At 52.2% G+C, this 25,784-nt stretch overlaps 2 protein-coding genes across 6 annotated transcripts; both read right to left on the minus strand.

Moving 5' to 3' along the window:
- Positions 1–951: 951 nt before the first annotated feature.
- Positions 952–10,224, minus strand: LOC111148498 (adaptor related protein complex 2 mu 1 subunit). Of its 5 annotated transcripts, XM_022505100.1 has the most exons (13): positions 9,981–10,062; positions 7,819–7,935; positions 7,286–7,345; positions 5,704–5,969; positions 4,869–4,951; positions 4,456–4,461; positions 4,124–4,259; positions 3,886–4,027; positions 3,266–3,385; positions 3,025–3,160; positions 2,836–2,933; positions 2,224–2,335; positions 952–1,559 (listed from the first exon to the last, which is right to left on the minus strand). In XM_022505100.1, exons 2-13 carry the CDS (start codon positions 7,890–7,892, stop codon positions 1,425–1,427), a joined length of 1,368 nt encoding a protein of 455 aa, XP_022360808.1. In that variant the 5' UTR covers positions 7,893–7,935; positions 9,981–10,062; the 3' UTR covers positions 952–1,424. The 5 variants fall into 5 exon arrangements, with proteins under 5 accessions (XP_022360808.1, XP_022360833.1, XP_022360815.1 ...); XM_022505125.1 differs by lacking the exon at positions 7,286–7,345 and having other exon boundaries at positions 2,224–2,310; positions 2,895–2,933; positions 9,981–10,224; XM_022505107.1 differs by lacking the exon at positions 7,286–7,345 and having other exon boundaries at positions 9,981–10,099.
- A 1,734-nt stretch (positions 10,225–11,958) lies between these two features.
- On the minus strand, positions 11,959–25,447 carry LOC111149303 (dishevelled segment polarity protein 3). Its single transcript, XM_022506296.1, has 15 exons — positions 25,425–25,447; positions 22,733–22,802; positions 22,087–22,208; positions 21,856–21,965; positions 21,525–21,660; positions 21,242–21,335; positions 20,965–21,034; positions 20,183–20,322; positions 19,925–20,001; positions 19,742–19,809; positions 19,447–19,596; positions 18,552–18,683; positions 18,198–18,365; positions 14,990–15,205; positions 11,959–14,891 (listed from the first exon to the last, which is right to left on the minus strand). The coding sequence occupies exons 1-15, from the start codon at positions 25,445–25,447 to the stop codon at positions 14,455–14,457; spliced, it is 2,013 nt and encodes a 670-aa protein (XP_022362004.1). The 3' UTR covers positions 11,959–14,454.
- Positions 25,448–25,784: the final 337 nt, after the last annotated feature.

A 25,784-nucleotide genomic window follows, 5' to 3' on the forward strand; every position in this document is an offset into this window, starting at 1 on the left:
GTTAAGTGCTGGACTCTTGATTTCATCTCAGGTGGTGATCTCAGGGTCATGAGACCGAGTCCTGTATTGTGCTCTATGCTGGGTGAGGAGCCTGATTAAGATTCTCTCCCTCTCCCTCTGCTCTTCCCCACTCTCCTGCCCCTCTCTCAAACAAACAAATAAATAGCATTCACTGACCACAACGGACCTTGTTTAGATCTAGATACACGTTGTAAAAAATTCCACAGGACTCTTGGATTAAGTGTGAACGCAAATCATGAAATACTAAGGAACTGGCCATGAGTTGATAATTGTTAAAGTCGAATGAATGATAGGACATGTGAGTTTATTTTGATACTTGTATTTGAAATTTTCTCTGATAGATTTTTTAGGTTTAAAATGGCTGAAGTCAAACAAGTGAAAGATGATGAGGGCAAATTTGCTTGTATTTGCTCCAACACGCCAGCAAGGTATGGAATACTCCCCTCAAGGACAAGCTCATCACAAGATTCTTTGGGAGAGGGGAGGTTATAGAAAAGAGAATCCCTTTTATCATCCACTCACCAATGTTTGGGAAGCCTGGGTAATTGGGTAGAGGAGAACTGAGGTCAGTTGCTTGGGATGGAGGGAAAATCCAAATGTAAACCTTGCTTAATCCCTGCTAATTAGAAAATACCTGCCTAAAGCTAAAACTGAACTGGGGAAAGAATCTCTACCCTCAGGGAATTGGGATCAGGTGGAGCTGCTTGCCCTTGAGGTTGTGTTTTGGGGAGACAGGAGACCTGGGGTAACACCAGTCAGGATAAGGGCTTGGATAACCTTGAAGGGCCTAACAATCGGCACAACACAAGAGAAAAACCTTAAGACAGTTCAGAATATAAAATTCTACTCACGCAGGCAGCATGAGGTTTGGGAAGAGCAATCCCATCAGTCCCCCTCCCCATCGAGCTTTCCGCATTAACATTTAGCAACTCCGCTCTACAGTTTATTGGGTTTATAACTGGACAAAGTCACACGTGTACAAAATGAAGCTCACACTATCCCAAAGCAGAGTAGGGATTGAGGGCTGGGGATCCGTTACTGGCCTTTGGGGGAGCTCCGAGGTGAGGGGCAGCCAACCCTCCCACTCCAGAGAGATGTGGCCACAGGGGAGGGGAGGAAAGGGAGCCCACCTGGCTTTGGTCACAGAACAGAGAGCCTGGCATGGGCCAGGGCAGACAGATGGATGGTGGAGTAGGAGCCCTAGAAACCACCCTGCCCAGGGAGCCCAGGGACTGCTCCACCAGTCCCGCTCGCAATGTGGTTGGTCCAGACCTAGACTCAGGGGCTGGTGCAAAGGGAAGGCAGCAAAGCAGGAGGGAGGAGACACTGAAGTGTGGTGGCCCAGGGCACCCAGACCCACGGAAAAGGGTGGGTGGGGAAGCAGGCTAGCTGCTACTAGGCAGCTAGCAGCGGGTCTCATAAATGCCACTGCGGCCAATGTAGCGCACCCATTTGATGACATCATGGTCGCTGTAGTTCAGCTTCGGTTCAAACACCTTCAAGTAGCGCACCTTGAGGCCAGAGGGTGCGAATGGCACCTGGGTAAGGGACAGCTCCAGTTAGGGATGTGGTCTTCCTCTCACAGCTACTCTCCTCTGCAAAGTTCTGTAGCCCTGACCTACTTCATCTCTACTACAGGTGTCTGAATGATTGGGGTCCTGAAAGAAGCTGGGGGAAGCTTAACAAGGGTCTTCTTAAGAGGTTACTAAAGAAGAAAGCATATCCAAGAGTAACTTAGAATAACCACTTAGGTTTGAAATCAGGCCCTGCCTGTGATAACTTGATGCAATTCCTTTAATCAGCAGGTGGCAGCAACCAAAGACCCACTGTAGAACACACTGATCCTGCTCAATAATATGGGCTTAAAAAATAAGGTGGAGAAAATTTTATGTCTAACATGCATAAAGCAAAGTCAGCCCATTCTCCTGTCTGTAGATAAACTTTGTGTCTTATTTGGCATTCAATCTAAATTTTTCCAAAAATTGTTTTTATGACAAGCTTTAGAAGTCAAACATTTTTGTCAGTGTGGATAGCAATTTCCAGTAAGAGGCCTGAAGGGGGAAGGAATGGGTCTATGAATTAAATCATTTCCCCTCCCTAGGTCTCATCTGCAGGTAGTAAAGTGCAGAATTTGACCTGAACAATCCTAAGATCTTTCTTAGCACACCCTGCCATGGCTCTAAGGCCTCTCCTTTGCCATACCTCAAAGTTCATGGAAATGGGGGGTCGAGCCCATTTCTTCTTGTCATTGGTGGGCAGAAGTTCAATCTCAGCGCTGATCTGTGATTCCTTCATGCCTGCCATGCGCTTGATCCTGGGAACAGAGGGGCAGTAAGCAGCAAGTGCCCCTGATAGCTTGGAGGAGTTTTAAGGTGGAGGGTGCCTTTTTGGAGGGGTACGGACAAGGAAACTGAGGAGCATGTGGGAGGTGCCAGGACAAACAGTATGGGGAAGACCCTGCTAAGCACTTGCAATGGAACCTTGGGCCTGCTATTCCTTTAGCACTGTGGGCTGCAGTTTTAGCTTAAATACACAAGCATGCTATCCCCTGCTAGTTCACAGAAATATTCCAGGGGAAAACATGGAAGCATTCCGATAAATGCATGCATGCACTCAAATGCGGGCGTGTACACTTTCACACAGAGGTATAGGGGTGACAGCATAAGCAGAGGCTCCTGGAAAAAGACAGGCACACACCCCCCACACACACAACACACCCACTCTCTCTCTCTCGCTCAAGAAAATGGAAGGTAAAACTTAAAAGGGGGTACAAGACATCTTGAGACCTATAGCGGCCTCATGAAGGAGACTCACTTCCACACAATGGCGTTCTCGCTGGCCTTGTACTTGGCCTTCCCCTTCATGCAGATCACCTGTACCCCGCTTGTGTTCAGTGGGGTTGGGATCCTCACCTACAAGTGAGGGAGCTCTGTCAAGCCCTGACATCAGCTGCTTTTATACCCAGAGACAGTGCTGCTTCCTCCCCAAGTCCCTTTTTCTCACCTCAATCTTCTGAGCCAGTAATGAGGGCTTGAAATTGGACTTGATGACCACCTTGACCTCCAGCTTGGTGCGTCCCACTTCTCTCACTAGTGGGATCACCCGGAAAGGAAGGATGATGTCCTTGGTGGTACGATACCTTTAGGGGTTGAGAGCAAGGTTGGCACAGCAGAGCCTGTCCTCCTCCCTCCCCCCATTTCTCTTGGCCAGCAGCACCCCCTGCCTCCTCACACCCCAGTGGCACCTCATTAGCTCAAACTCTCCATCAGGTGGGATGAAGCTGATGCTGCGTTCAGAGTCAAACTTGCTGAGTCGCACACACTGGTGGAACGTGCAGTCATCGATGGCAATTGATTGCTTCCCACTGCAAGCAGGGGCAGAAGGTCTCCTCGTTGTTACAGGAGAGTGGCAGGAGAGGGTTGGCTGGGAGGCTATCCCACCCCCAAAGGCTGCCACATCCTGGATGAGGCCTGCACTACAGACTGGAAAGCTACCAGAATGTAGCTTTCTGACTCAGGGGTCCCTGGTGCTGATTTACGGAGAGTGGGAGCTTTGCAAGCTCATCTCTGGAGAACTCTGTTGCTTGGGACCCAGAGATTTCAGGCACAATGGGAGGCCATCAATACGTATAGAAGAGTCTCAGCCCTGGGGATCAAACAAAGGGGTCTACTCTTGAAGTAGGATGAGGACAATCTTCTCATCTCTCGTAAGCACAGATGTCAAGAGGAACCAGGCAAGCATACCCTTGGGAAGAGGGAGTCTGCATTACTGCAGAAATGGTATCCTGAAGGAATCTGTGATAGACCAAGCCCCGCTCAGCCCTCGAAGGTCCACCCTCTCCCACCAGCAATCCCGCTCAGGCACCTCTTGCTGGTTTCATCAGCTGTGCCTTTGCCTTGCTTCTCAATGACAATCTTGTCGTTCATCCCAAACTTGCACTCAGGCATGCCACTCAGGTAGCTCTTCATCACCACCCGGCCTGACACATGGGCGCTCAGCACCTGCCCTGGTGACAGACAGACAGACACATGGGAACATGTGAGTTAGGACAAGAGTGCTGCCCTGTCCCTGCCCCTCCGGCTCATTGCAAGTGGGCTCTCACCCTGGGGGGACATGAGGAGGTTCACACTCTCTAGCACGTCCAAGAAGAGCTCATTCCGGCGGTACTTGATGCCCTCCCGCCGCCAGCCGATCTGCCCGGTCACCTGGCTGGTGATCTGCGATTGCTCTTCCTTTGTCTACATGGGGTGACAGAGAAAAACACGAATGGCCTCATTCCTCTCCACCTTCAATAACCCTGTCTCTATCCCCACTCTACTTTCATCCCCCCTCCCTTCCAGTCCCCCCACGCTGCCAATAACTCATCGTCCCCATGAGCTCCATGTGGCAGGACCTGAAGAAAGCTGTAAAGGTGAAGCTGAGGGAACTGCTTACCTGATGCTGGAGGCCAAAGGGCCAATGTGATGCCCGCAGGAAGCAGTAGGGGAGCACAGACGGGAAGAGGCAGGCAGAAAAGGAGGAGAAGGCAGCTATAAGATCTGGACCCCAGAGGAGGGCCCACGCTCTCCCCTTCTGAGGAATACCAGGCCTCCAGGGCAGCCCACACCCTTCCTTCCCCCAGTGCAGAAGGAAACTTCTTGAAGTGTATTCCCAGTAACAGAGATGCTGAGTCGGCTGCTCCTAGGTTGGAGGGCCACATGAGGCAAAATAGGCCTGCAATCATGGTAGAGGGCTCAAGCCAGCACTTCCTGTCAGAGGTGGGCTCTTGAGTCATCTAGGACAAGGCTGTGAGGGGGATGCTCAAGGTAGATGGGCCCCACCCTTGCTGTGGCTATCCCACTGAGTACCTGGCTCTTGATACCCTGCTGGGTGATGAAGGTTTTCAGTGCGCCTGTCTCTGAATTCTGTGGATAGCCAAAGTCCAGGATCTCTGCAAAAGGAAGGGAACCATCACCACCTGGAAAAAACTGAAGGCGCCTTCAGTCCAGTCCCTCCCCTGGCCTGGACATATCTGGCCAGCACAGCTCTAGAAGACCATGGGATCATCTGCAGCAATGTCCTCTGGCTTTGTAGCATTTACTGTGGGATTTGTGCTCCATAAGAAAACATACTTAAAACATCAGATTTTTTTCACAGAGAAAATCAGAAGAATCTCATGGCCAGTGTGTGAGAGATCAAGAAGCGCTGAGACCTTAGAAAACAGACTCTGGGAAGATGGAAAGACTCTGTTCCCTTTAATCATACCCTACAGAGGAACAGAGATAATGCAACCCCAGAAGTCGGTAATATCTCACTGTCCTATAGGCTCTGAGGTAGCTGTTGAGACAGAAAGCTGGAAGGACACTCGGTGAACTAAGGCCCAAACCACAAAGGTAAGAGAGAAATGTGCTTAACTGCAGGAGGCCCAGCTAAAAGCCCCCCAGTTAGATTCCTAGCCCCCTGAAATATCTTTTGGTCCCCACCCCCTTTCCCCACCTCTATTCACTAGCCTATTTCTGTGTTCTACTTCAGAGCAGCCTTTAAGGCTGAATTTAGACTGGCTTTCTCAGGGCTTAAAAGACCAGACAGGAAAGAAAGTAAGTTCATAGGACACTGGAGGGAACCTCACACACGCTCCCTACCTCCAGGCTAGGCCCCATCAGGTCCATCCCCACCCTAGGCCCACCACCCTGCCAGCCTCACCATCCAGCAGCTCATATATGAGCACAAAATTGTTCTTGATGTTCTCTTCGCTGATCTTGCCAAAGTAGGCAGCCATTACGTCACACATCTTATAGAGGAATTCGAAGACCATGGCAGCATTGACATTCTGTTTGGTGACAGCTGCCAACCAGATGTTGGACCGCTTAACATGGAAGAAACTGGTGCGAGCGATGTTGGTGACGGGGCTGCGCACCTGCTGCCGGGCGTGGATAACATTGACCCGAAAGGCATCCACTGCGTTCCTCCTGAGGAAAAGGGTACACAGGGGCTGCTCAGCACCCCGTCAAACCTCACTCCATGGGGATGTTAACCACAGCTGTTAACAACCTTTCTTTCCCCCCTTCACTGCTTAAGTCTGACATGTACTCTGAAGCCAACGCCTAAACCGCTGGGGCAGTTCCCTTGTGGCTCCCAGCAGAGGCACGGGAGTAGGGCCAGAGCAGAGCTGGTGTCTGAAAGCCACCAGAGATAGGGAAATCAGGTGGGAATGACAGGACAGGCATACCGCTAATAAAGTGAAGTCCATTAGGCTTAAGAAGATATATTCCTTACTCCCAGACCTGGCCCCAATTTCCCAGCTGTCACCTCTCTAGTTTCTCAGTAAGCTCCAGGCCCAAATTAGAAAGATACCCTGCTCCTTCTTCAGTTCTCCCACTTGTGATCCAACCAGTGGGGAGGCCTGGCTCTTCCAGAAGTGAGACAAAGCCAGCATGACTTCAGAGAAGGTTCTAATCTACCGAGGAAAAGGCACCAAGGGGCCATGGAGCTGGGCCATTCATTCCTGTCCAGGGTCCAATTCCAGGACGAGTTCAGGGAATGAAAACAGATGAAGAAAACAATGATGGGGGGCAGGGCCCCCCACCCACCTGTGCCTGGGTGGCAGCTTGATAGGCTGCTTACCTATTGCTACGGCAGCCAATGAGATGGGATGAGAGAAATGACGCCAGCAAGAAGAGGAGAGTGACAGCAACGAGAGAGAGGATTAGACACACAACACACTGGGGCAGGCAGCACACACCATGAGGTGGAAGCAGACGAGCAATAGGCAAGGGGCGGAAAGCACAGCAAGGCACGCAAGACAGTATGTGCCCTGGCTTAAGCAGGTTCATCCAGGGCAGGAGAGGGTGCGGATGGGTACAGCCAGCCAGGTTCAGGGAAGCCAGGCACTCCCACAACTCTAGTTCATGCCCACCACCAGCCAATGGACAAACAGCCGCAAAGGCCAGGCCAGCCCATTAGCCACGGAGCTGGGAGCCAAGGAGCTAGGGTACTACAGCAGGCCCATTCTGTAACTATCTGTCCTAAGCTCTTAAAGGAAGAAAAACAGGGCAGCACAAACCAGAGGAGCCTAATTTCATTAGAGCTGCTGAGGCTAGGATGTGTCCCCTCACTGAGGAAAGAACAGTGGCATGCAGGGTGGGGCAGAATGAGAAAGCCGTCTGTGCCTCCTTGTTAAGGTCTGAGGGACCCAGAACAAGGAGCTCTTCCAGGTCTACTGATAGGCCAGAAAGGGCTGCATGGCCTCCCTGCCCATCCCTCAGTGACCCTGAGGCGTGCTCACAACCTCTCTTCCAGAAGTGGCCCAGAGGAATTGAAAACAGCTGAGTCAGCAGCCTGCCTCCTCCCAAGAAAGGGAGTGGGAGCTGATCTGGCAGCCTGCAGAGGCTTTCAGAAGAATTCAGCGAAGGCTTTCACCATGTGAAGGGCTTCTGAGACTTATATGGACTAGTACCACTCGCCTGGCCACTAACTTTACCCCCTGGAGAAAGATCTCCCATCCCCTCAAAGGAGGAATTAATTTGCCAGGGCAAAAGCACTCATCTCCAGCAACTAGGTCTGTCACTAAGGGAAACAGAAGGCAGGAAGGGCAGGAGTTCCTAAGACTGTGGAGGCCCACGATTGCACAGGTCCCGCCTATTGCCAGGCCAATACCACCAGACTTAATGGGAACCAGGCTTTATTAGCAGAGCTTCTAGGATGCAGCAAGGGGTGGGGTGGCCAAAGTCAAGACTCTGGTAGGAACGGACCTGCTCTTGCATGCTGGGAAGGAGGGATGAAGGGTGGGGGCACAGCTGGTTCAGCCAGGGGACTCACCCGATGTCATCTCGGTAGACCCGGGAGATGAGCACCTCCCCCTTGTGATTATAGATGAATAAGCCTCCAATCATGGCGGCAGCTCAGTCTCCAAGGCCCATCGCTCTGAGAACAGACCTAGGACAGGCGGAGGCAGGGTAAGGTAAGGCCTGAGAACCTCTGCCAACATCCCCTGTGGGGCTGTGCAGGTCACTAGCTGGGCTTTTTTTCCTGACTCAACCCTCCAGTAAGTGACCCTGAAGTCCTCCCCAGGCATGCCCCTCCCCTTAGCCAGGCTTCAGTTCCTGTTTATCTGACACTGGAAAGGAGAAAAGAAATGGAGAGGGACTTGGGCCCAGGATTCTAAGGCCATTTTGATCCTCCCTTTTCTGGGGCTGAGCCCAAAGAGTAGCTCCCTCCCCCTCCCCCTCTTCACAGTGCTGAGCTCAGCACGGATCCTTTTTGGCCCCTTCCTGTGCAGACTCTCACTCAGACTCTAGCTGGTGAGTCACTGTGAAGGCCTGCCTGCGGCTGCAGGAATGGCGGTAGGAATTACTCCACTTGGTTCAGGCCTGGGGCCCCCAGGCACAGCTTTAGGAGTACCTGGTCTCTCAGGCTCCACTACCCTTCTGAGAAGACAGCAGGACCTGAACCTGCGGCTCTCTAATTCACAGAAGTCTAAACATTCCAGGAAAGGGTGTGCAGGGCGTGGGGAGAAGAGAAGGGAGGCCTTAGGCCCTGACTCCAACCCAGGAGTGTGGTTCCAACCAATCCCAGGCAGTCAGATAAGCAGGCAAAAGAGCAGAGTAGAAAGGCCCCAGCCCTGGCAGGCTACACTTCAATGACCCAAGCTTATTAGTTATTTTTAACCACCTCCCTTTCAGAAAGGGCGGATCCCTCTCAGCTCCGAAATGCAATAAAAATAAGGGGGTAGGGGTACAGGTTCATAAAACGAAGAGATCAACCCAGCTGAAATTCTATGATTCCAGACCCATGACATAACTCATTTCTGGCCTGAGTACCTACAAGCAAGGAGTGGAATACGTGAATTATCCAAATTATTTGGGTCAAACTAACTTAGAGTGTTTGCAAGAAGAAAAAAGGTTAATTTAATTCTAGATTTCCTGAATTAGCTCTGGTATTAATTTTACAGGGCAGGGAGAGTTTAGCAGACTTTTCTAAACTGGAAAATAAAACCAATTACTTTGGCCAGCAGGGTCTCCAAAACTCAGTGAGAGGCTCTCAAGGCGGTGGTGGATATATTCCACCCCTCGTCCCAAAGAGGCTGAGAGAAGAAATGCAAAATGGAGGGAGAGCCCTGGGCAAAGAAGCAAGTTCACAGGTATCAAGTGGAAGGGACCTCCGAGCACCACAGGAGCAGAGGTGAGGCCCGGGACAAGAAGGGAATACTGAGGTAAGGGGAAAGACTGGTAGAAACAGCCGGGTGGTCTACTTCAGGTGAGGCTGCAGCAGCAAAGGCCCCGGGTGGGGGGTGGGGCAGCGTTACATCTGGACGAAGGAGTTTCCAGTGTGGCAAAGGTCAAGCCTTTGAAGAGGAAAACAGCACGGAGAGCCTGACAGTGGTGAATAAGGGAAAGTTGGGGCTGCGTGACCTGCTTTGGGGTTCAAGCGTAGAGGCATGAGCGGGTGGTGGGCTTTTCTCCCTGGGGAGGAAGACATCGCGGGGAAAAAATGGCTCCACGGGGGTGCGGGGGCTGTCCCAAGCCTGAGGAAGAAGAGCCGCGGGGTGTCACTCAACTGGGGGGAGGGGGTGCCGCAGGGTGGGAAGCTTGTCACAGTCCAGGGAGGCGGCACAAGGGGGTGTCACTGTCCTAGGGAACGGGGAATTGTCCTTGCGCTGAGAGGAGGAGGCGCAGAAGAGCAGGAGGGTTGTCACGATCCCCGGTAGGGGGGCGTCGTGCAGCGTCCCCGCTCTGAGAGGATTCCAGTAAGTCTCCCTCTCCCGGGAGGCGCCGGACGGGTCAGGTGGAGGGCGCCGCTCCTTGCCCGTCCTGCAACCGCGCCCCGGGCGCCCCCGCCCCGCCGTCAGCTCCCTCTCGATCTGAAGGCTGAAGCCACTCCCTGGTGTGGGCAGCTTTCCGCGAAGCGCAGCGCAGGGAAAGGCAAAGCTGGGCAGCGAGGTAGGCGTTCTCCCTCACCCCTGGCCAGATCCCGGAGCTTACCTGGTGTCTGCGGCCCCCTGCTCTGCCCGCCCGGCCACTCTCCAGATCCCAAGATGTCCGCCCGCCCCCTGCTCGCCAGCCCGCTGCCTCGGCTTTCACCGCAGTGCCGCGGCCCCGCCCCGAACACAGTTGCGCGTGCGCGTCCGGCGGACGCGCCGACTACATATCCCGTCAGGCCCTTCGACCTTCTCTTTGCAGTTCTAAGCTTTCTAGGTTCAGTAAAACTACAACTACCGAAAGGCTTCGGCGGGGTAGGAGTGCTAAGAGTAGGGATAGGAGGGGCCTAATCCAGCCTTTCACGAAATACACATCCCGTCATATGCCGCTCCACTGACTTTATTTTCCCCGCTGAGCATTCTGGGAATTGTAGTCTGCAATCCATCCTGTTCCTATCAGTGTTTAAGACAGCTTCAGAGGATTAATGCCATTTGTTGAAGCCCAGCTGTTAAGCCTTAGATTGCTGCAGGCCTTTTTCTCTGTCTCAGGAGTCCGAGGACTGGCTGTGCTCACTTTACACACACACACACACACACACACACACAGGACTGGCTGTGCTCACTTTACACACACACACACACACACACACACACACACACACACACACACACACAGGACTGGCTGTGCTCACTTTACACACACACACACACACACACACACACACACACACACACACACACACGACAGCCAGTCCTCGGACTCCTGAGACAGAGGCTGTGCTCACTTTACACACACACACACACACACACACACACACACACACACACACTGGCTGTGCTCACTTTACACACACACACACACACACACACACACACACACACACGACTTGGCAGAAATGTTTGTACTGAATTTCCTGCTTTCTAACACCACCTCTGATTCTCTCAAGAGTTTTTCATCAAATACTTGTTCCGGACATGAGCCCTTTCCCAGAGATCAAGACCCAAGTAAAAAGGCAGGGAGTGAGGAGGCAAATACTTGTAAGAAACTAGCCAACTCTTTTCAAGAATGTCTGTTCTATCCCAGCTATTTATACGTATGTGACTTCTGGAGCCCAGCACCTGTGTGCCTTCTAGTGACAGCATATATGTTGCTTTAAAAACTGTTGGCAAGGGGCGCCTGGGTGGCTCAGTGGGTTAAGCCGCTGCCTTTGGCTCAGGTCATGATCCCAGGTCCTGGGTTCAAGCCCCACATCTGGCTTTCTGCTCAGCAGGGAGCCTGCTTCCTCCTCTCTCTCTGCCTGCCTCTCTGCCTGCTTGTGATTTCTCTGTCAAATAAATAAATAAAATCTTAAAAAAAAACCGTTGGCAAGTTTATTTATTTACTCTTATTTATTTTTTAAAGGTTTTATTTATTTATTGAGAGGGAGAGAGAGAAAGCATAAGCAGGAGGGAAGGGTAGAGGGAGAAGCAGACTCCCCACTGAGCAGGACTCAATCCCAGGAACCTGGGATCATGATCTGAGCTGAAGGCAGACGCTCAACTGACTGAGCCACCCAGGTGCCCACCGTTGGCAGGTTTAATTTAACTGGATACAGAATTTGAAATCCCCTCTCTGATGAACAGAGTTAATCTTCACATCCAAGCTGAGAAGAAGAGACAGAGCAAACCCTCAGACATGAAAGGCCTACTTGACTTTTGCAGGACCTAAAGAAAATCTGTTAGCTCTTTCTGTAGGGAGAGATGCCCTGCTGCCTTCACTGCTGCTGAGCCTACCATGGGAGGAAGGGCAAAAAAAGGCAAACCTGGTTGCAAACCCTACTGTCCCAGCATCCTCCTGCTACAAGCCAGGGTGTGGCAGGATGAGGATCTGCTCTCCTTCAAATGGTGATCACAGTGTGAATCCACTGAGTGATCGAATAGTGGCATTTCTAATTCTTGAACCAGCATCCAAAGCTTCACTGCTACCTTCCCAAAAGCTTTATCTTCACTAATACCCTACCAATTTAGAGTAAGTAATAATAATAATAATGATAATGATAATAATAATAATAGCTACCATTTATTGAGCACCTATTCTACTCTGTGCCAGGCACTGTGCTAGGCACTTTTCGTACAATATCTAATTTAAATCCTCACAACAACCCTGTGAGGTAGGTATTATTATCATCATTTTACATATGAGGGAATTGAGGCTCAGAGAGATTAAATAACTCTCTTATCATGAAACCAAAAAGTAGTAGAGCTGGAATTCAAACCCAGAACAACCTGACTCCAAATCCTATGCTCCTGTGAATTAGAGTAGAGGCAGAGGTGAGAGAAAGGACCATATTTAAGAAAGATTTTTGGAGTGGAATGATATGATATGCTGACTCGTAAGATATGAGGAGGAATCTAAGCCCATACATGTTCCTAGCTGGTGTGCCTATGTAGAGTGTGATAAAGATCACCAGGATCGGAATTCAGGAACATACTTGATGGGGGAAATGAGTTGAGTCCATATGGATATGTCCATGTTGATGTCCAGTGGGTGATAATGCAGATCTCAGATTTGGAGGCAAATTGTGGCTGAAGATATGTGTTTTAGAATCACCGGCGTATCAGGGACAATTGAGGACATCAGGATAGATGATATCATTTGGAAAGTAAACATAGAGGAAAGAGAGAAGTGAACCAAAGATTGAACACTGGGAGCACCAACACTGAAGGCATGAGCAATAGTGAAGTTGAACATGAGCGATAGTGGAGTTGAACATGGCAGAGTCAGAAAAGGAAAAGTAGGGAGGCAGCCCTGTAGTGGTGGCTAGAGAAAGCCATGGCCTGGATTGGGAGCAAACCTAGAGCTCCTAGAAGGCAGGAAAGACCGAGTCATGCTTCTAACACAGCCCTTGGTCACCAAAAACCCCAGGAAGTATTGGTTAAATGAATGAATGCCAAAAATGTCCCTACCCTAGTTTGCCCCAAAGCCTGGAGCTTAAGACTTAATCCTACTCTTGACACCCCAGTCCTAAAAATATGGATGGCTAGGTGAGCCAGGAGAATTTACAGAAGAGGTTTAAAGAGAAAGTCATGATTTGCTTCAACTGGAGAATAAGGTAAAAAATAAAACCTGGCACTTTAGTAGGAGTCCCAGAAGTCCCTTGCCCAACCTTTTTCTGTGATTGTAAAATCAGGGAAGGGTGTATGGGGTGAGGGTCAGGGTGAGAACCACCTGCCAGTTGCCTGCGGAGTCCTCTGCTGAGCCTAACCTGAGCACCAATTCACGAGCTTTATCCAGGTAGAAAGATGATGGGGACATGTGTGGGAGGTTTGAAGGGTATAAGGGGAGAGGGAAGTCAGGGAACCAGCCCTACAACCTGGGAGAGAGGGTCCAGCCCTCTGGGTAGGGACCAGCCTTGAGGCTTAAGTGAACTTACATAGGCACATATGTGTATGTGTGTCTGTGAGAGAGAGAGAGAAAGAGAGAGAGAGGGAAAGAGAGAGAGAGGAATGGGGCACGCTCTGGAAAGGGGAACAGAGTCTCTCATATATGGGTGAGAGGCTGAAGCCTTCCACAAAAGCCTAATGACTCAGCATGCTGAGGTGGGGGTGTGGGAGCTGAACATCCTTGGGAAGCCCTGAGGGGCTGCTGAAGCAGGGTTCCTGGTCTCCTCGGAGGCTGGGCCTCCCCTTGCTGGGGGCTCACAGAAAGTCAAACAGCCCGAAATTCTTGGCTGCTCCAGACCCAGGAAAAATTGAGGGAAGAAAAAAGAAAGAAAAGAAATGTTTCAGGCCCAGAGGTGAGATGAGCCTGCTGGTTAGTAGGGTTAGGGGTCTGAAGGAACCAGCACACAGGGCGGGCATGGGGTTGCAGGTATAGGGGTAGAGCGGATATGCTTCCTGGAAGCCACCAGCAGCTCAGGCAACTGAGGGGGGGCCCTTGGGCTTCCAGTAAAGGTCCGCACAGGCTGGGATAGCTTGGATGCTTACTGGAAGGGACTACGGCTCTAAGGTATAGTACTGAGGCAGCCCTGGGGGGGTGCGGTGGGTGGTTAGCAGGAGGAGTAGATGAATCAAGTATTTTTTGGTGTCAGTATTGTGAGGGGGAAAGTTAGGAGATTGGCACACATGCTCGAAGGGATGCAGTTAATGGAGGGCTGATGAAGCAGAATGAATGGTGCAAGGTTGCTGAGGGGGGAAAAGTGAGGATGAAGGGACAAGCAGGCCCAAAAGGGGTCTGCTGGGGTCAACTCCTGAAGTGTGTGTCAGAAATAAGGAGCAGCACCAGCAAGTCGGGGCTCAGGGACATGAAGCATCCTGGGAAGGCCTATGCAGCAGTTAGTAGGCAGGGGGACAAGCTGGGGCTGGTGGCAGGTTAGGGGCCGCAGTGGCGACCGGTGGGTGCACCCAGCCCTCACTGCGCCCAGCGAGCAGTTAGCGCGCCTGAATTTAGTTCAATTTATTTCCCTTTCAGGTACCAGACAAAGTAAAAAAGAAGGACGGATGGAGAGAGGGACGCAGCTGCCCAGGGGAGCGGGATCGATGTGGGGGAGGGGCCCTGTTCACATCACATCCACAAAGAACTCACTGGGGTTTCCCATGGCCATGCGGAAGGACTGTCTGCTGGCTGTCAGTTCGGGGGGCACAGAAGCCAGGTCGCGGCCCGGAGGGGCTCCTGGGGGCCCCATGGCCGCAGGCGGTGGGGGCATCATCAGCATGGGGGGGCCGTAGAGAGGGGGCACGCCAGGGGGACCGTAGCTCGGGTGCGTGTGGTGGCTGCGCAGGCTGCTGGCCATTGAGTGGTGGCTGCGGTGGCTGTGCTCGCTGGCAGCAGGCCCCGAGCGCTCGCTGGGTGCTCTTTCCCGTGGCCCCCGCAGGCTGCTGCGGGTTGTGTGGTCCGACTCGCTGCCGCTGCCTCCCGACTTCGAGTCTCCGGCCTTCGGGTCCTTCTCCTTCCTCCGGTCGCTGCCGCTACGGTTGGAGCCACTGCTCCGGCTACCTGTAGGGTACAGGCAGGCCCAGGGTGGGGGATGCTCAGAGCTTGCAGAAGCGGCTCGGGGCTCTCCTGTGCCCCCACCATCGCTGCCTCTGCCTTACCTTCACTGTGCTGACTGCTGGCGCTGCCCCCACCATAGCTGTACCCCAGCTCTGGGAAGCCTGGATGCGGGTTGTAGGGGTGTGGGGGTGGTGGGTACTGGTAAGGGAAAGCCATGGGCCAAGGGGCGGCCCCTGGGTGTGGCAAAGGGGCCAGCGTGTCCTGGTCAGAGGCACCACTGGAACCGTCGTGATCATGGAGGGACAAGTTGGCCATGTCTGTGGAGGGGAGGAGAGGGCCAGATGAGCTGGGTCTATCCCACGCCCCACACCCCTAGGTCAGGAGACAGAGGTCCCCACTCTAGGTTGGGTTGGGCACATTTACGATGACACCTAACACCTGTGGTAGTTTATCCCCAAAATAAGAGGAGGCACAGGTCAGAGATCTCTTACTTCTTCAGACCCCCTCCACCACCCATCTGAGATGGTGGAGAGGGAGACCCTTGTAGACACAGCACCAAGGGAAACCCTCCTCAGGAAGGCCTTAAGCCCCCACTTCAGATGCTCAATGCCCAATCCTGACACCCAACTCCCATTCCCAGGAAGGCCCCCTTCCAGGGGTCTGACAGTTTCTCCTCCTTCCTTAGTAAACTGGAAGAAGTAGCAGAAGACTTAAACGGGCAACGTTCTCTGTTCACTTAGGGGAGTGCGGGCAGCTGAACTAGCAGACAGGTACTGCAAACCTGCAAGTCATTAGGCATGATCAAAGCCCTTCACCTCATGCAGATGTTACCACCAGCCTGTGAAGAGGGCATCAGTCACATTTTTTCCAGATGAGGAAAGTGAAGTCCAGAGAGGTTAAATGACCTGCTTGAGGGCAATCCAAACTGTGGCCAGAGCAGAAGCTAGGAGTTAATTATTTTCTTCTTACCTTTCCAGGTGAGTCATTAATAAAGAGTAGGGAGCAGCTGGGGGAAACTTAGGTGAAACTTTGCCCTCTCCCTTCACCTAGGACTAAAAAAAGTACCCATTATAGGCCAGAACAAACATAGGCCTTTCAGAGCGCCCCCGTACAGAAGGGACTTGGCCCGAATGGATTTTCTGGTGCTGTTGGGTACAGTGGAAAGGCCTCAGAAAGAGAACCACTTAGGTGCCTCCTCTGTGCCCTCCACCCCATTCCCAGCCAGGCCTCATTCTTCACAGTATTAACAATACTTGTTTCACGACTCTGGTTCCCCCAGGAAATCGTGCACTCCTTAAGGCCAAGGCTGCCCACACCAATGTTGGAACTACTTGAAAAGGAATACAAGGGGCCACCAGAAGTGATGACCTACCTGGGACACCCCTTGCTCACACCTCGTCATACCAGGTCCCAGAGCTCTAAGAGAGCTGGAATTGCCCTACCAGCCAGCTGTTGGATACAGATGGAGCCCTTTGTAAGTCAGCTCAAGTTTCCAGGAGAGAAGAGGTCAGGAGAGGGGATGTGAGAGGGCTGAGGCAGTCTGTGGAGTCTACCAGTTAAGCCATCAGACTGCCAAGGCCTGCAGCTAGCATGGGGGATGGTGATGGTGAGGAGCAGGGGCTGGCCATGGCTCATGCCCCAAGGACTGGTGACTGTTTCAACCTCCAGGCTGCTGTCCTGAGGGGAATGACTAGAGGCTTCTGGGGATCCCAGGTCCCCAATTCTTTCCTGCTGAGGAGGCTGAGGAGACCTTGGCCAGTGAGAAGAAAAAGACCTGTCAACATATCCCTGAGCTGGGCCTCTGAGGGGCCTTGGCCCATGGATAAGGCCCCAGGAGGCCCCAGGGATAGAACATCTCTTGAGCAAAAACCACAGCTGCCTTGAGAAGCTTTAAGGGTCCCTGGAGGTTCAGAGCCAGGGCTGATTTCTGCTAATGATAACAACAGTAACCACACAGGATCGTGTCTAAGAAGCCATTAATTATAAGATGCACCCCAATTTCAGAGATATTGAAATGTGAAAGAAATATTCACCTTAGAATCAATTAAATTTATGAATAATGGAGAACTTTTTTAGAGCACTTACTGTGAACCAAACATGGTACTGAAAGCATTATACATGCTGTCTTAACCTCCAAACAACTCTGAGATAGGTTCTACTGTTGCCTCCAACTTACAGATCAAGAAATTGAGGCAATGAGAGGTTGTCACTTACCATGTTCACACAGAGAGGGTGGAGCTGGGATTTGAACTCAGAACTCTCCAACTCCAAAACCCTATGCACCCCGTCACCCTCCATCATGAACTTGTGCTTTGCAGCAACAGCCTTTCTAGTCTTAGAACCTCACGTGAAGCATTTTAAGTCAGTTTTTGGACTCCAGCCAGCAAGCATCTCTGGGCAGACAAAAGGCTCCCTGAGGCAGAGGCGGCTGCTGGGAGGGGGCTTCTGCTCCCAGCCCTGAGCAATGCTGTCCTGTTTTGAGGACTCCCCTTTCTTCCCAAGGGCTGTCTACATGCTCAGGAGGAGAAGGGGGGTTCCCTGAAGACCTTTCCTCCTTAAAAGCCCTCACTGGCTTTGCACTCTCTCAGGACCAAGTCCAGAATGCTCGGGGCAGCTTGCAGAGTCCTGTCTAAGCTGGCCCTGACAGTTTATTTTCAGTTTCATCCCAAGACAGCCCATCCTCAAGGGTCTGAGGAGGCTGGGGACTTGGGGCCTCAGGCTAGCCCCAGGTCCTGCCTTGGTGGAACCTGCTTGGTGCTGGGAGGGTGACTAGGGGCCAATGGTAGGATCTTTGTTTGACCTGGCTAAGGCAATGTTTCTGCAACACCACATACCTAGGCAGCTCCAGATGATAGCAAGAAAAAGGACTCTGGAGCCAGAAAGACCTGGACCCAAGGCCTAACTCCTCTGCATCTGGCTGTGAGAATGGGTGGACTATTTAACTTCTTTAAGTCTCAGTTTCCTCGGCTGAAATAGGGACGGTGATCCATCTTCCCGAAGGTGAGGAGGCGGGGGTTGTGAGAACTGAGTGAGGGTGAGATGATGCTCAGAAACAACCAGCATAGGCCAGAAACAGAGGAGGCACTTAGAAAATGCCAGCCCCAAGATGGGGATGCAGAGCAGGTGAAAAGGCCTAAATGGGCTCTGCTTCTACTAGAGAGGGAGGCCTGTGTCAGGCCTCAAGCTGGGCCCCCAGCCTGGCTGCCTGCTCATGCCTCATGGGGGCTCCCTGAGGTCTGCTGCCACATCCTTGTGCACCTCCCCATTCCCAGCCAGCAGACAGAGCAAGGAGGTGGGGGAGGCACGTACTGCCACAGAGGTCACCGAAGATATAGTAGCACTGCTCAGAGAAGGTGATCTTGTTGACAGTATGGCGGATGAAGCCGGCTTTTAGCAGGTTGCTGGCATACTTTCGAGCCTCTCTCCGGTCCGTGAAGCCTTCTACGTTGTGGTATAGCCAGTCCACCACATCCGAGCCTGGGGGCAAGGCCACCACTTGACTGGGAGGCCCACCTGACTTGGGCTCCTCTGACCTCCCAGAAGCCACAAGGCTGGGGCTGGTTCCAACTCAAGGGAGTGGCCCAAGGGAGATCTTCAGCCCCCAGCCTGCCCTGCCCCATCACTCCCCATCCCGTCCTTCATCCCACCATGCAGCCCTCTCACCGATGAAAGCGTTGGGGATGGTAATCTTGAGCCACATGCGGTCACGGACCTCAAGCCCAGATTCAGGGGAGGCCATGGCTTTGACAATGGCGGCCATGTCACTGTGGATGGACAGGTGGAAGTCATCTAGGCCTGGGGTTGGGAAGCAGAATGGTGAGGCAGAAAGAGGCTACAGAGTTAGGTAGAGAGGAGTCTGCTCTGCAGCTCTACCATCTAATGACTACGGACCAATGGTGGGCACATTACTGACTTCTAGGACACTTAGTTTCCTCCTCTGTAAAAATAGGGACTTTAATATTTATTTTGCAAGGATTTTTTTTTTTTTTTAAAGTAGGCTCCATGCTCATTGTGGAGCCTTGAACACAGGACTTGTGCTCACAACCCTGAGATCAAGACCTGAGCTGAGATCAAGAGTCCAACACTTAACCAGCTGTGCTACCCAGGTGCCCCATATTTTGCAAGGATATTTGAAGAGAGAATTAAATAATATAAATGAAGGTGCTTAGCATAGTGTATAACGTGTGTTACAGTAAAAATGGCAGTCATTTACTGAGTGCTTACTTCATGCCACATCCTGGGATGGGGGCCTCACTTATATCCTCTCATTAAACCCTCCCTCCCTCGCCCCGGAACCCAGTAGAGTGCATATCATTAGTCCCATTTTACTAGAGGAAACTGAGGCTCACAGGGTGCTCAATACAGGCTCAGAGGCAAACACTGTTTAGTGAGGGTCGGGTGTCCACTGAGGGAAGCTGCAGTGTGAGGTAGCTGGAATGAACTCAGCCCCCTCTCCAGCCCCCTCTGACTTTGAAGCAAGAGTCTCCATGTGGGCCTTCATCAGTCCCTCCCACCCGGCCCTGCCTGCTGGGCCTAGGGGGCAGGGCTGGACACTCACGCTCTGTGTCAGGGATGGAGCTGGTGATGGAAGAGCTGGTGGAGGTGATGGTGCTCAGGGAGGGGCTCATGCCATAGGCAGGGAAGGTGCCGGTCATGGCTGCAGTGTGGGAGACCCAGGCTGCAGGGTCAATGGGCCGGATGGGCTCGCCTGCAGGGAGGAGAAGAGTCAGGGGCTGCCCACTGCCAGGCCCCACAGGGAAGGTATGAGGGTTCAGGGGAACAGAGAAGTATGGAGAGACAGGGTTCACGTGTACCAAGCACCAGCTTTAGGGCCGAGTCCCCCAACCACTTACTCCTGGGCAGTGTGAAGCAACCACGAGGACTTGGGTCCCAGCACTTGGCTACAGTCAGGGTGATGGGCCTGAAAGCAAAGGGGCTCCTAGTGAGAGGGCTGGATGCATGGAGTCCAGATAAGCCCCCTGCCTGACGGCCAGAAGTGCCTGCTCCCTCCTTCCCATGTCCCGTCCCATCCATACCCCGGTTTGTGCACAATCTCCCGCAGGACCCTGACCGCGTCGTCATTGCTCATGTTTTCAAAGTTGATCTCGTTTACCTGGGAGAGAGGGTCAGAAGTGGGATAAGCAGCTGGGCTGGGGAGATGGGTAGGGAAGCTGAGCTTAATGGATCAGGAGGTCTTCCCCCTACCAAGCAGTGGTCTCTAAATGAGCCGGTACAGGGATGGGGATTATCCTCCTACGCCCCAACCCCAGCACCACCTCCGGGGGCAGCGGTACCTGTAACAGCATATCTCCTGGCTCGATGCGTCCGTCCGCAGCCACAGCCCCACCCTTCATGATGGAGCCAATGTAGATGCCTCCGTCACCACGCTCGTTGCTCTGGCCCACAATGGAGATGCCCAGAAAATTGTACTTTTCTATAGAGAGTGACACAACCTTAAGAGGGGAATAAGGTTCCTACCCAAATTCTGAGTCCCTTATTAGAAAAGGGTGGAAAGGGATGGGAACTAACGTTTCAGTGAACCTGAATCAGGCCCTGTACTCAGTATGGTCACGCATACTTCCATTTAGTCCTTGCCAGCTCTGCCACAGGGCCTCTTAGTCCCATTTTACAAAGCAGGCAACTGAGGTTCGGAGAACCTCAATGACTTTTCTAAGCCATTAAGTTGCAAAGCCAGGATTCAACTCAGACTTAAATTCTAAGGTTGGGGCTCTTTTTACTATATTAAGCTATCTCCTAAAGACAGCACCTAGGGCAGAAATCAGAGAGTGAAAAAGCAATGGCTGAAAAAGGGAAGGGGGATAGGAATCAGGAATTACTTCCTCCAGGAAGCCTTCCCTGATGCCATCCTCTATTTCCACAGCTCTCTGTGCTTACCTCTGTCATAGCCCTGATAGTGAGCTACTGAAATGGTCAGTTGATGTACTGGTTTATGTTTATGAGAGAATGCTCCTCGGGGGCAGGGAACATATCTTGTACCTCTCTGAACTCCTCAAGTCTGCCCAGTATCTGGCATACAGTAGGTAGGCCCTCAAGAGTATTGTTTCACCAGACTCACCCATGTTGAGAGTGACAGTGATGATGTTGAGTGACATGGTAGAGTCCGTGATGCTGCTGAAGGATGAGGACTGAAATAGACAGAGGCACTGAGCAGCATGCAGGGGTGGCAAGAACTCACTGCTCCCACCTAGCTCCTCCTCAGCCCTCGGCCTCCCCTCCCCCTAAGGCTCAAACACTGGCCCAAAAGAAGGGGGTCTAAGGAAGCACACAGCCTGGATCTGCCAGCACAGGGCTCAGTCTGCCCCCACCCATCCCTGGCCTCTCAGTTCCCGTACCCGTTCAATCCGCGAAACCTTCTGCTTCCTCCGCCGCCGCTTATGTCTTCTCATCAGGCGTGAGGCACTGCTCTGCTCTGTGGAACTGCTGAACCTGGGGGGCCCACAGTCGTTCCCCACCAGGCTGGCCCAGCCCTGCCCCACAAGAGGCACCGCAGGGCCCAAGTCCCTTATGCAAAGCCCACAGCCCTCCCAGGGTCCCACCATCCTGGGGGGAGGAAGGTGGGGTCAGGGCTCCTCGGGGGTCACCTGCCCCATAGTATCAATGAAACCAAAGCCCCACCTGCTAGTAGAGTCATCCTCATCTGAATCAAAGAAGCTGGTGGTCTCTAACTCGCTGCTCATAAGGGTGGATGAGCTATCATAACCCCCTGGCTCTCGCCGCCGCTCCCCCTTTGCAGTTCCATTTAGCCGGGTTGCTGCAGGGAACAGAGGTAGCTGTGTTCACAGTGCCCATGCAGCAGGGAAGGGAGGCACAAGGCTGGGCTTGGGGCTGCACTGGGGTCAGGCATACCCAGAGCTCAGGAAAGGGCAAAGAAGTGGGTAGCTGAATGGAAGCAATGAGGGAAGGCGTAGGGATGGGGAGGAAAGGCGTCTGTTCAGGGAAGACGCACTGTGCTCTGGACCGTCCCTCCTGCGTGGCCGTTCGCGCTGGGCAGAAACCAAGGAGTCCGTCTCTGTGTCATTGTCCAGGTTCTCCTGGCTGCCTCCACCAGCATGAGGGCTGTGGGGAAGAGAGGACTTGGTGGGAGAGGGGGCAGGCTGGGGGTTCCCTCCCCCTAGCCCTGGGCTGAGCTGATGCAGGCCTCCCCCATGGGCCCGCTCCACTCTCAGGCCACACTCACTGGAAGGATGGGGGCCGGGAGTCCCCAATGCCTCCTGTGCGCTCCATGGGCGGTGGCAGTTCTGATGGGTTGTCGGCACAGAAGGGAGCTGGCTCTGGGTGGGAGCCCTCGGCAGATACCAGCTGACAGGGAAAGAATGGGTGGTAGTATGGTACAGGGGCACCAGGGAAACAGCAGATAGCTGGCTTCCGGCATGGCATGCAGACTTGGGGAGAATGAACCAGGGGATATGGAGGCAGGAGAGACAGGACTGTGCAAAGTCAGCTGGGACGACGACTGGACTCACTGCTCACAGATGGGGAGGATGGAAGGCACAAGCTACTGAAGTGGGATGGGGGCAGAGAACAAGGGTCAGTGGTCCCAGACAGAGGTTGGCTGGAACCTGCGGCAAAGTGCCTCAAAGGGCATAGGAGACATCTGTGTCTCTGATGAGTGTTTCTGTCCCTCCCTTCCCCACATTCCATCTCCCCACCCACAGCTTTCACCAAGGCTACAGAATCTGGGGTGAGAAACAATTCAGGTAGAAAACTCAGGGGAGAGTCAGATATTGAAGTATAAAACCACTAGCTATAATCTTAGCAATGCTCTTCCTGTCTAGTCCACAGCAGGGACGCAGGAGGAAAGAGGGCTGAGGAGGGCTCCTTACCCAAGACACCACCCGGCCATTGAAGCAGGGCAGCTTGGCATTGTCGTCAGAGATCTCCTCCTTCACCACTCTGCAGGGAAAGGGTGGGGGTATCAGAGCGAGCTTTCTAGGGTGGAAATGGAAGGGTCCTCACAATCCTAACTCAAGGGCCCATCCACCCTAAACTGGGAATCATGTCACCAGTCTAAGCGTATTCAAATGGGAGCAGAAGTGGGGGTCACCCAGGGACCGCTCTTTAGCACCACCAGGAAGACACCAGCCCTGCCCAGGCCAGATGCCATCCTAGGGTGTCCCCTCAGTTATCAGGTGATTGCAAATTACACCTGACAAATTGCTGTCCCCCATAAATGTGGCTACTCCCTAGAATTCCAAGAGTGTGTTATCCAGTCCCAACATAGCTCTTCTGGGCTGAACTTACTCTTTTCCTCTGACCCTAAACTAGGAAAAAGCACACCCTTATTTCTGTCTTTTCCTTCTTGGGAATCCTGATATTCTTCTGGGAGGCGTGGATGAAGAGTTTAAGCAAATTAGGAAAGAGAAGGGGAAAAGGTGTCTAATGAACATCCCCCACTGCCATTACGCTAACAGTACCAACTGCTCTCATTTACTAAGCATGAATCATGGGCCAAGCACTAAGCTAAACACTTTACTTGGGTCATTTACTACTCACAGCAATGCTAAGATAGATACAAATGGGAAAACTAAGGCTCAGTAGGTTCAGAAACTCACTTACAGTCACACACTAATAAAAACTGGAATTTGAATCCTAGTCAGCATGATTCTTTAGCCTTTATTCTTACTTATTATACCATCATATCTCCCTATAGTTAGAATGTATAATCTTCACATCACCTTCATTGTAAGGACAAGATCCTCATTTTATGAGTAAAGAAATGGAGAAACATTCAGTAGCTTGTTCCAGGTCACAGAGCTAGAAGATGTCAGAGTTGGAATTCAACCCCAAGCTTGCCTGACTGCAAAACCTATGGTCTTTCCATGGTATTTCACATTTTTTCTCTTACAATGACAGATGATGTGGACCCGTATGGGTGGTGGTAGTGGGGGGAGGAGACAGTGATGTGGGCAGGGAGGGGGTGGGATGTGTACAGGCATGTAGTTTGGCTCAGGGGATACATCAAGGCAAGAAGTCAGACCACGATTACAGTTTGGGGCTAGGGAAAGGAATGGAAAAGTTTGAGGACCCCAGACTGTGTCAAACACTCTAGGAGTACAGAGCTGGAAAGATGTGATCAGGGGCAAGAGGAAGACACACGCCTGGGGTTGTAAGCAGAGAGGGAAGACAGCAAGAAAGGAGACTGGGAAGCCTAGTCCTTCCTTGTTCTTGGATCAGCTTCTGCCCAGAGCCGGGAACGTGCTTGGCTCCTTATGCTGCTCACATTCTTGGACTCACAGTCAAGTTCAAAGACCGAGCCTGCCCTTCTCCCTCCCATCTAGCTCTGGTTCCTCCACCATTTCCAACCCCACAAAGACCCTGGGAAAGCAGCTCTAATCATTCTGGTCAAGCCCACAATGGCAGAAAGCCCAAGGATAGAACATGCTGAAAAGAAGGGACATGGAGATAGCTCAGAGTCATCAGCCAGGCTGGCCAGAAGATACCCTAAGCTTGCAGTCCAATATGGGACCTGGGGCCCAAAGGAAAATGGGGTATGTGGGTCGCATGGCAGAGACTGACCTGTTCTGGAGAGGGTCTCCCTGTGGTGGGAAACTGCTGCTGAGTCCCCACCACACCACCCCCACCCCCAGCAGGCCCCACCACGCTGCTCTAATGCTACAGATGTTTCCTCTCTTTCTAGGGGTCACCGACAGGTCGCCAAGGCTCTGCTGACTCATAACAATCAGCTGATCTTCAGCAACAGCCTTGGGGGACCTCAGACAGGCCTCCCTCTCCCATCATGGAGATGAATGGCTCATGGTTGCATAGCACTAACACACACACACACACACACACACACACACACACACACACACGCGTGCCCCAAGCAGAGTTGAACAAATCTGGGCTCTAATTCTGCCACATATTAGCTCTCCTAGCTTAGAGAAATTTCTTGACTTTTCCAAATCTTTGTCTTACCCTGGTAAGTGGGACTTGTGAATGCCTGGCATGATCTTGGCTTACAATAAAAGCTATTAGCTGTGCCAATTTTTAGCAGTTTCCATACTCTCTCTCCAACTTGGTGTAAGTTTCTAAGGGCAGGGACCAAACAAATCTGCACATCACTCATTGTCCATCGTTGTTCAATTAAAAAGCCTTTGGTAAGAACCCAGCAGGTTTTAAATCCTGTGCTTGCTACTATATAAACTTCAAGGTGCATCAGACCAGGAGCCTGCCTTGTCCTTGGAGGTTATGGCCCAATGGATAGTTCATGCAAGAATATGGCAAGTGGGAAGTGGTCAGAACCATAAGAGCAGCAGATGTGTGCACTGGACAAACATCTGTTGAGTATTTCTTAGGTGTCAGGTCCTGGCTAGGAGCTGGGTAGGTGTAACGATAAATGGGATAAAGTGCCATAACTTTCAAAGCTCAATGCAGAGGATGGGGCAATATGCACGTGGGGAAGACAAGGGAAGAGCAATGTGCTCTGAGGAGAAGGCCCAGAGGCACGGCAGTATGTGACATAGAGCGAGGAACAACACAGTTGGTAGCCCAACTTCCCAAGTTGCTCCCGCCCACCTCGAGGCCACTCTAGCCGCCATCCCCCATCTCCCTCAGTGCTGAAAATGTTTATTCTTCCTCCATTTTGCAGCAGTTTAAGAGGGTCTGGCCTACCTTAGCTTGACAAATACTTCTGGAGACCAGATGGGAGTTGGGGAGTCCTCCGGCTTCACCAACTGGAACCTCAGAGGGTGAGCTTGGAGAGCAGCCTTTCTCCTCTGACCCACTCTCCCAGCTGTCAGCAGAGGTCGCTGGCCTCTACCTTACCCTGCTCTCAAGGGGCTAAGCCCTATCACCTCAATAGTTTGCCAAGGCTCAGCATCTCCTTCAGAGAGGACGTATCTGTGCAATGGTGACGATAATAGTAACACCTACAAT

Source organism: Enhydra lutris, unplaced genomic scaffold (assembly GCF_002288905.1).
Source record: "Enhydra lutris kenyoni isolate GAN:26980312 unplaced genomic scaffold, ASM228890v2 scaffoldscaffold2, whole genome shotgun sequence".
In the NCBI taxonomy this organism is placed as follows: Eukaryota; Metazoa; Chordata; class Mammalia; order Carnivora; family Mustelidae; genus Enhydra; species Enhydra lutris.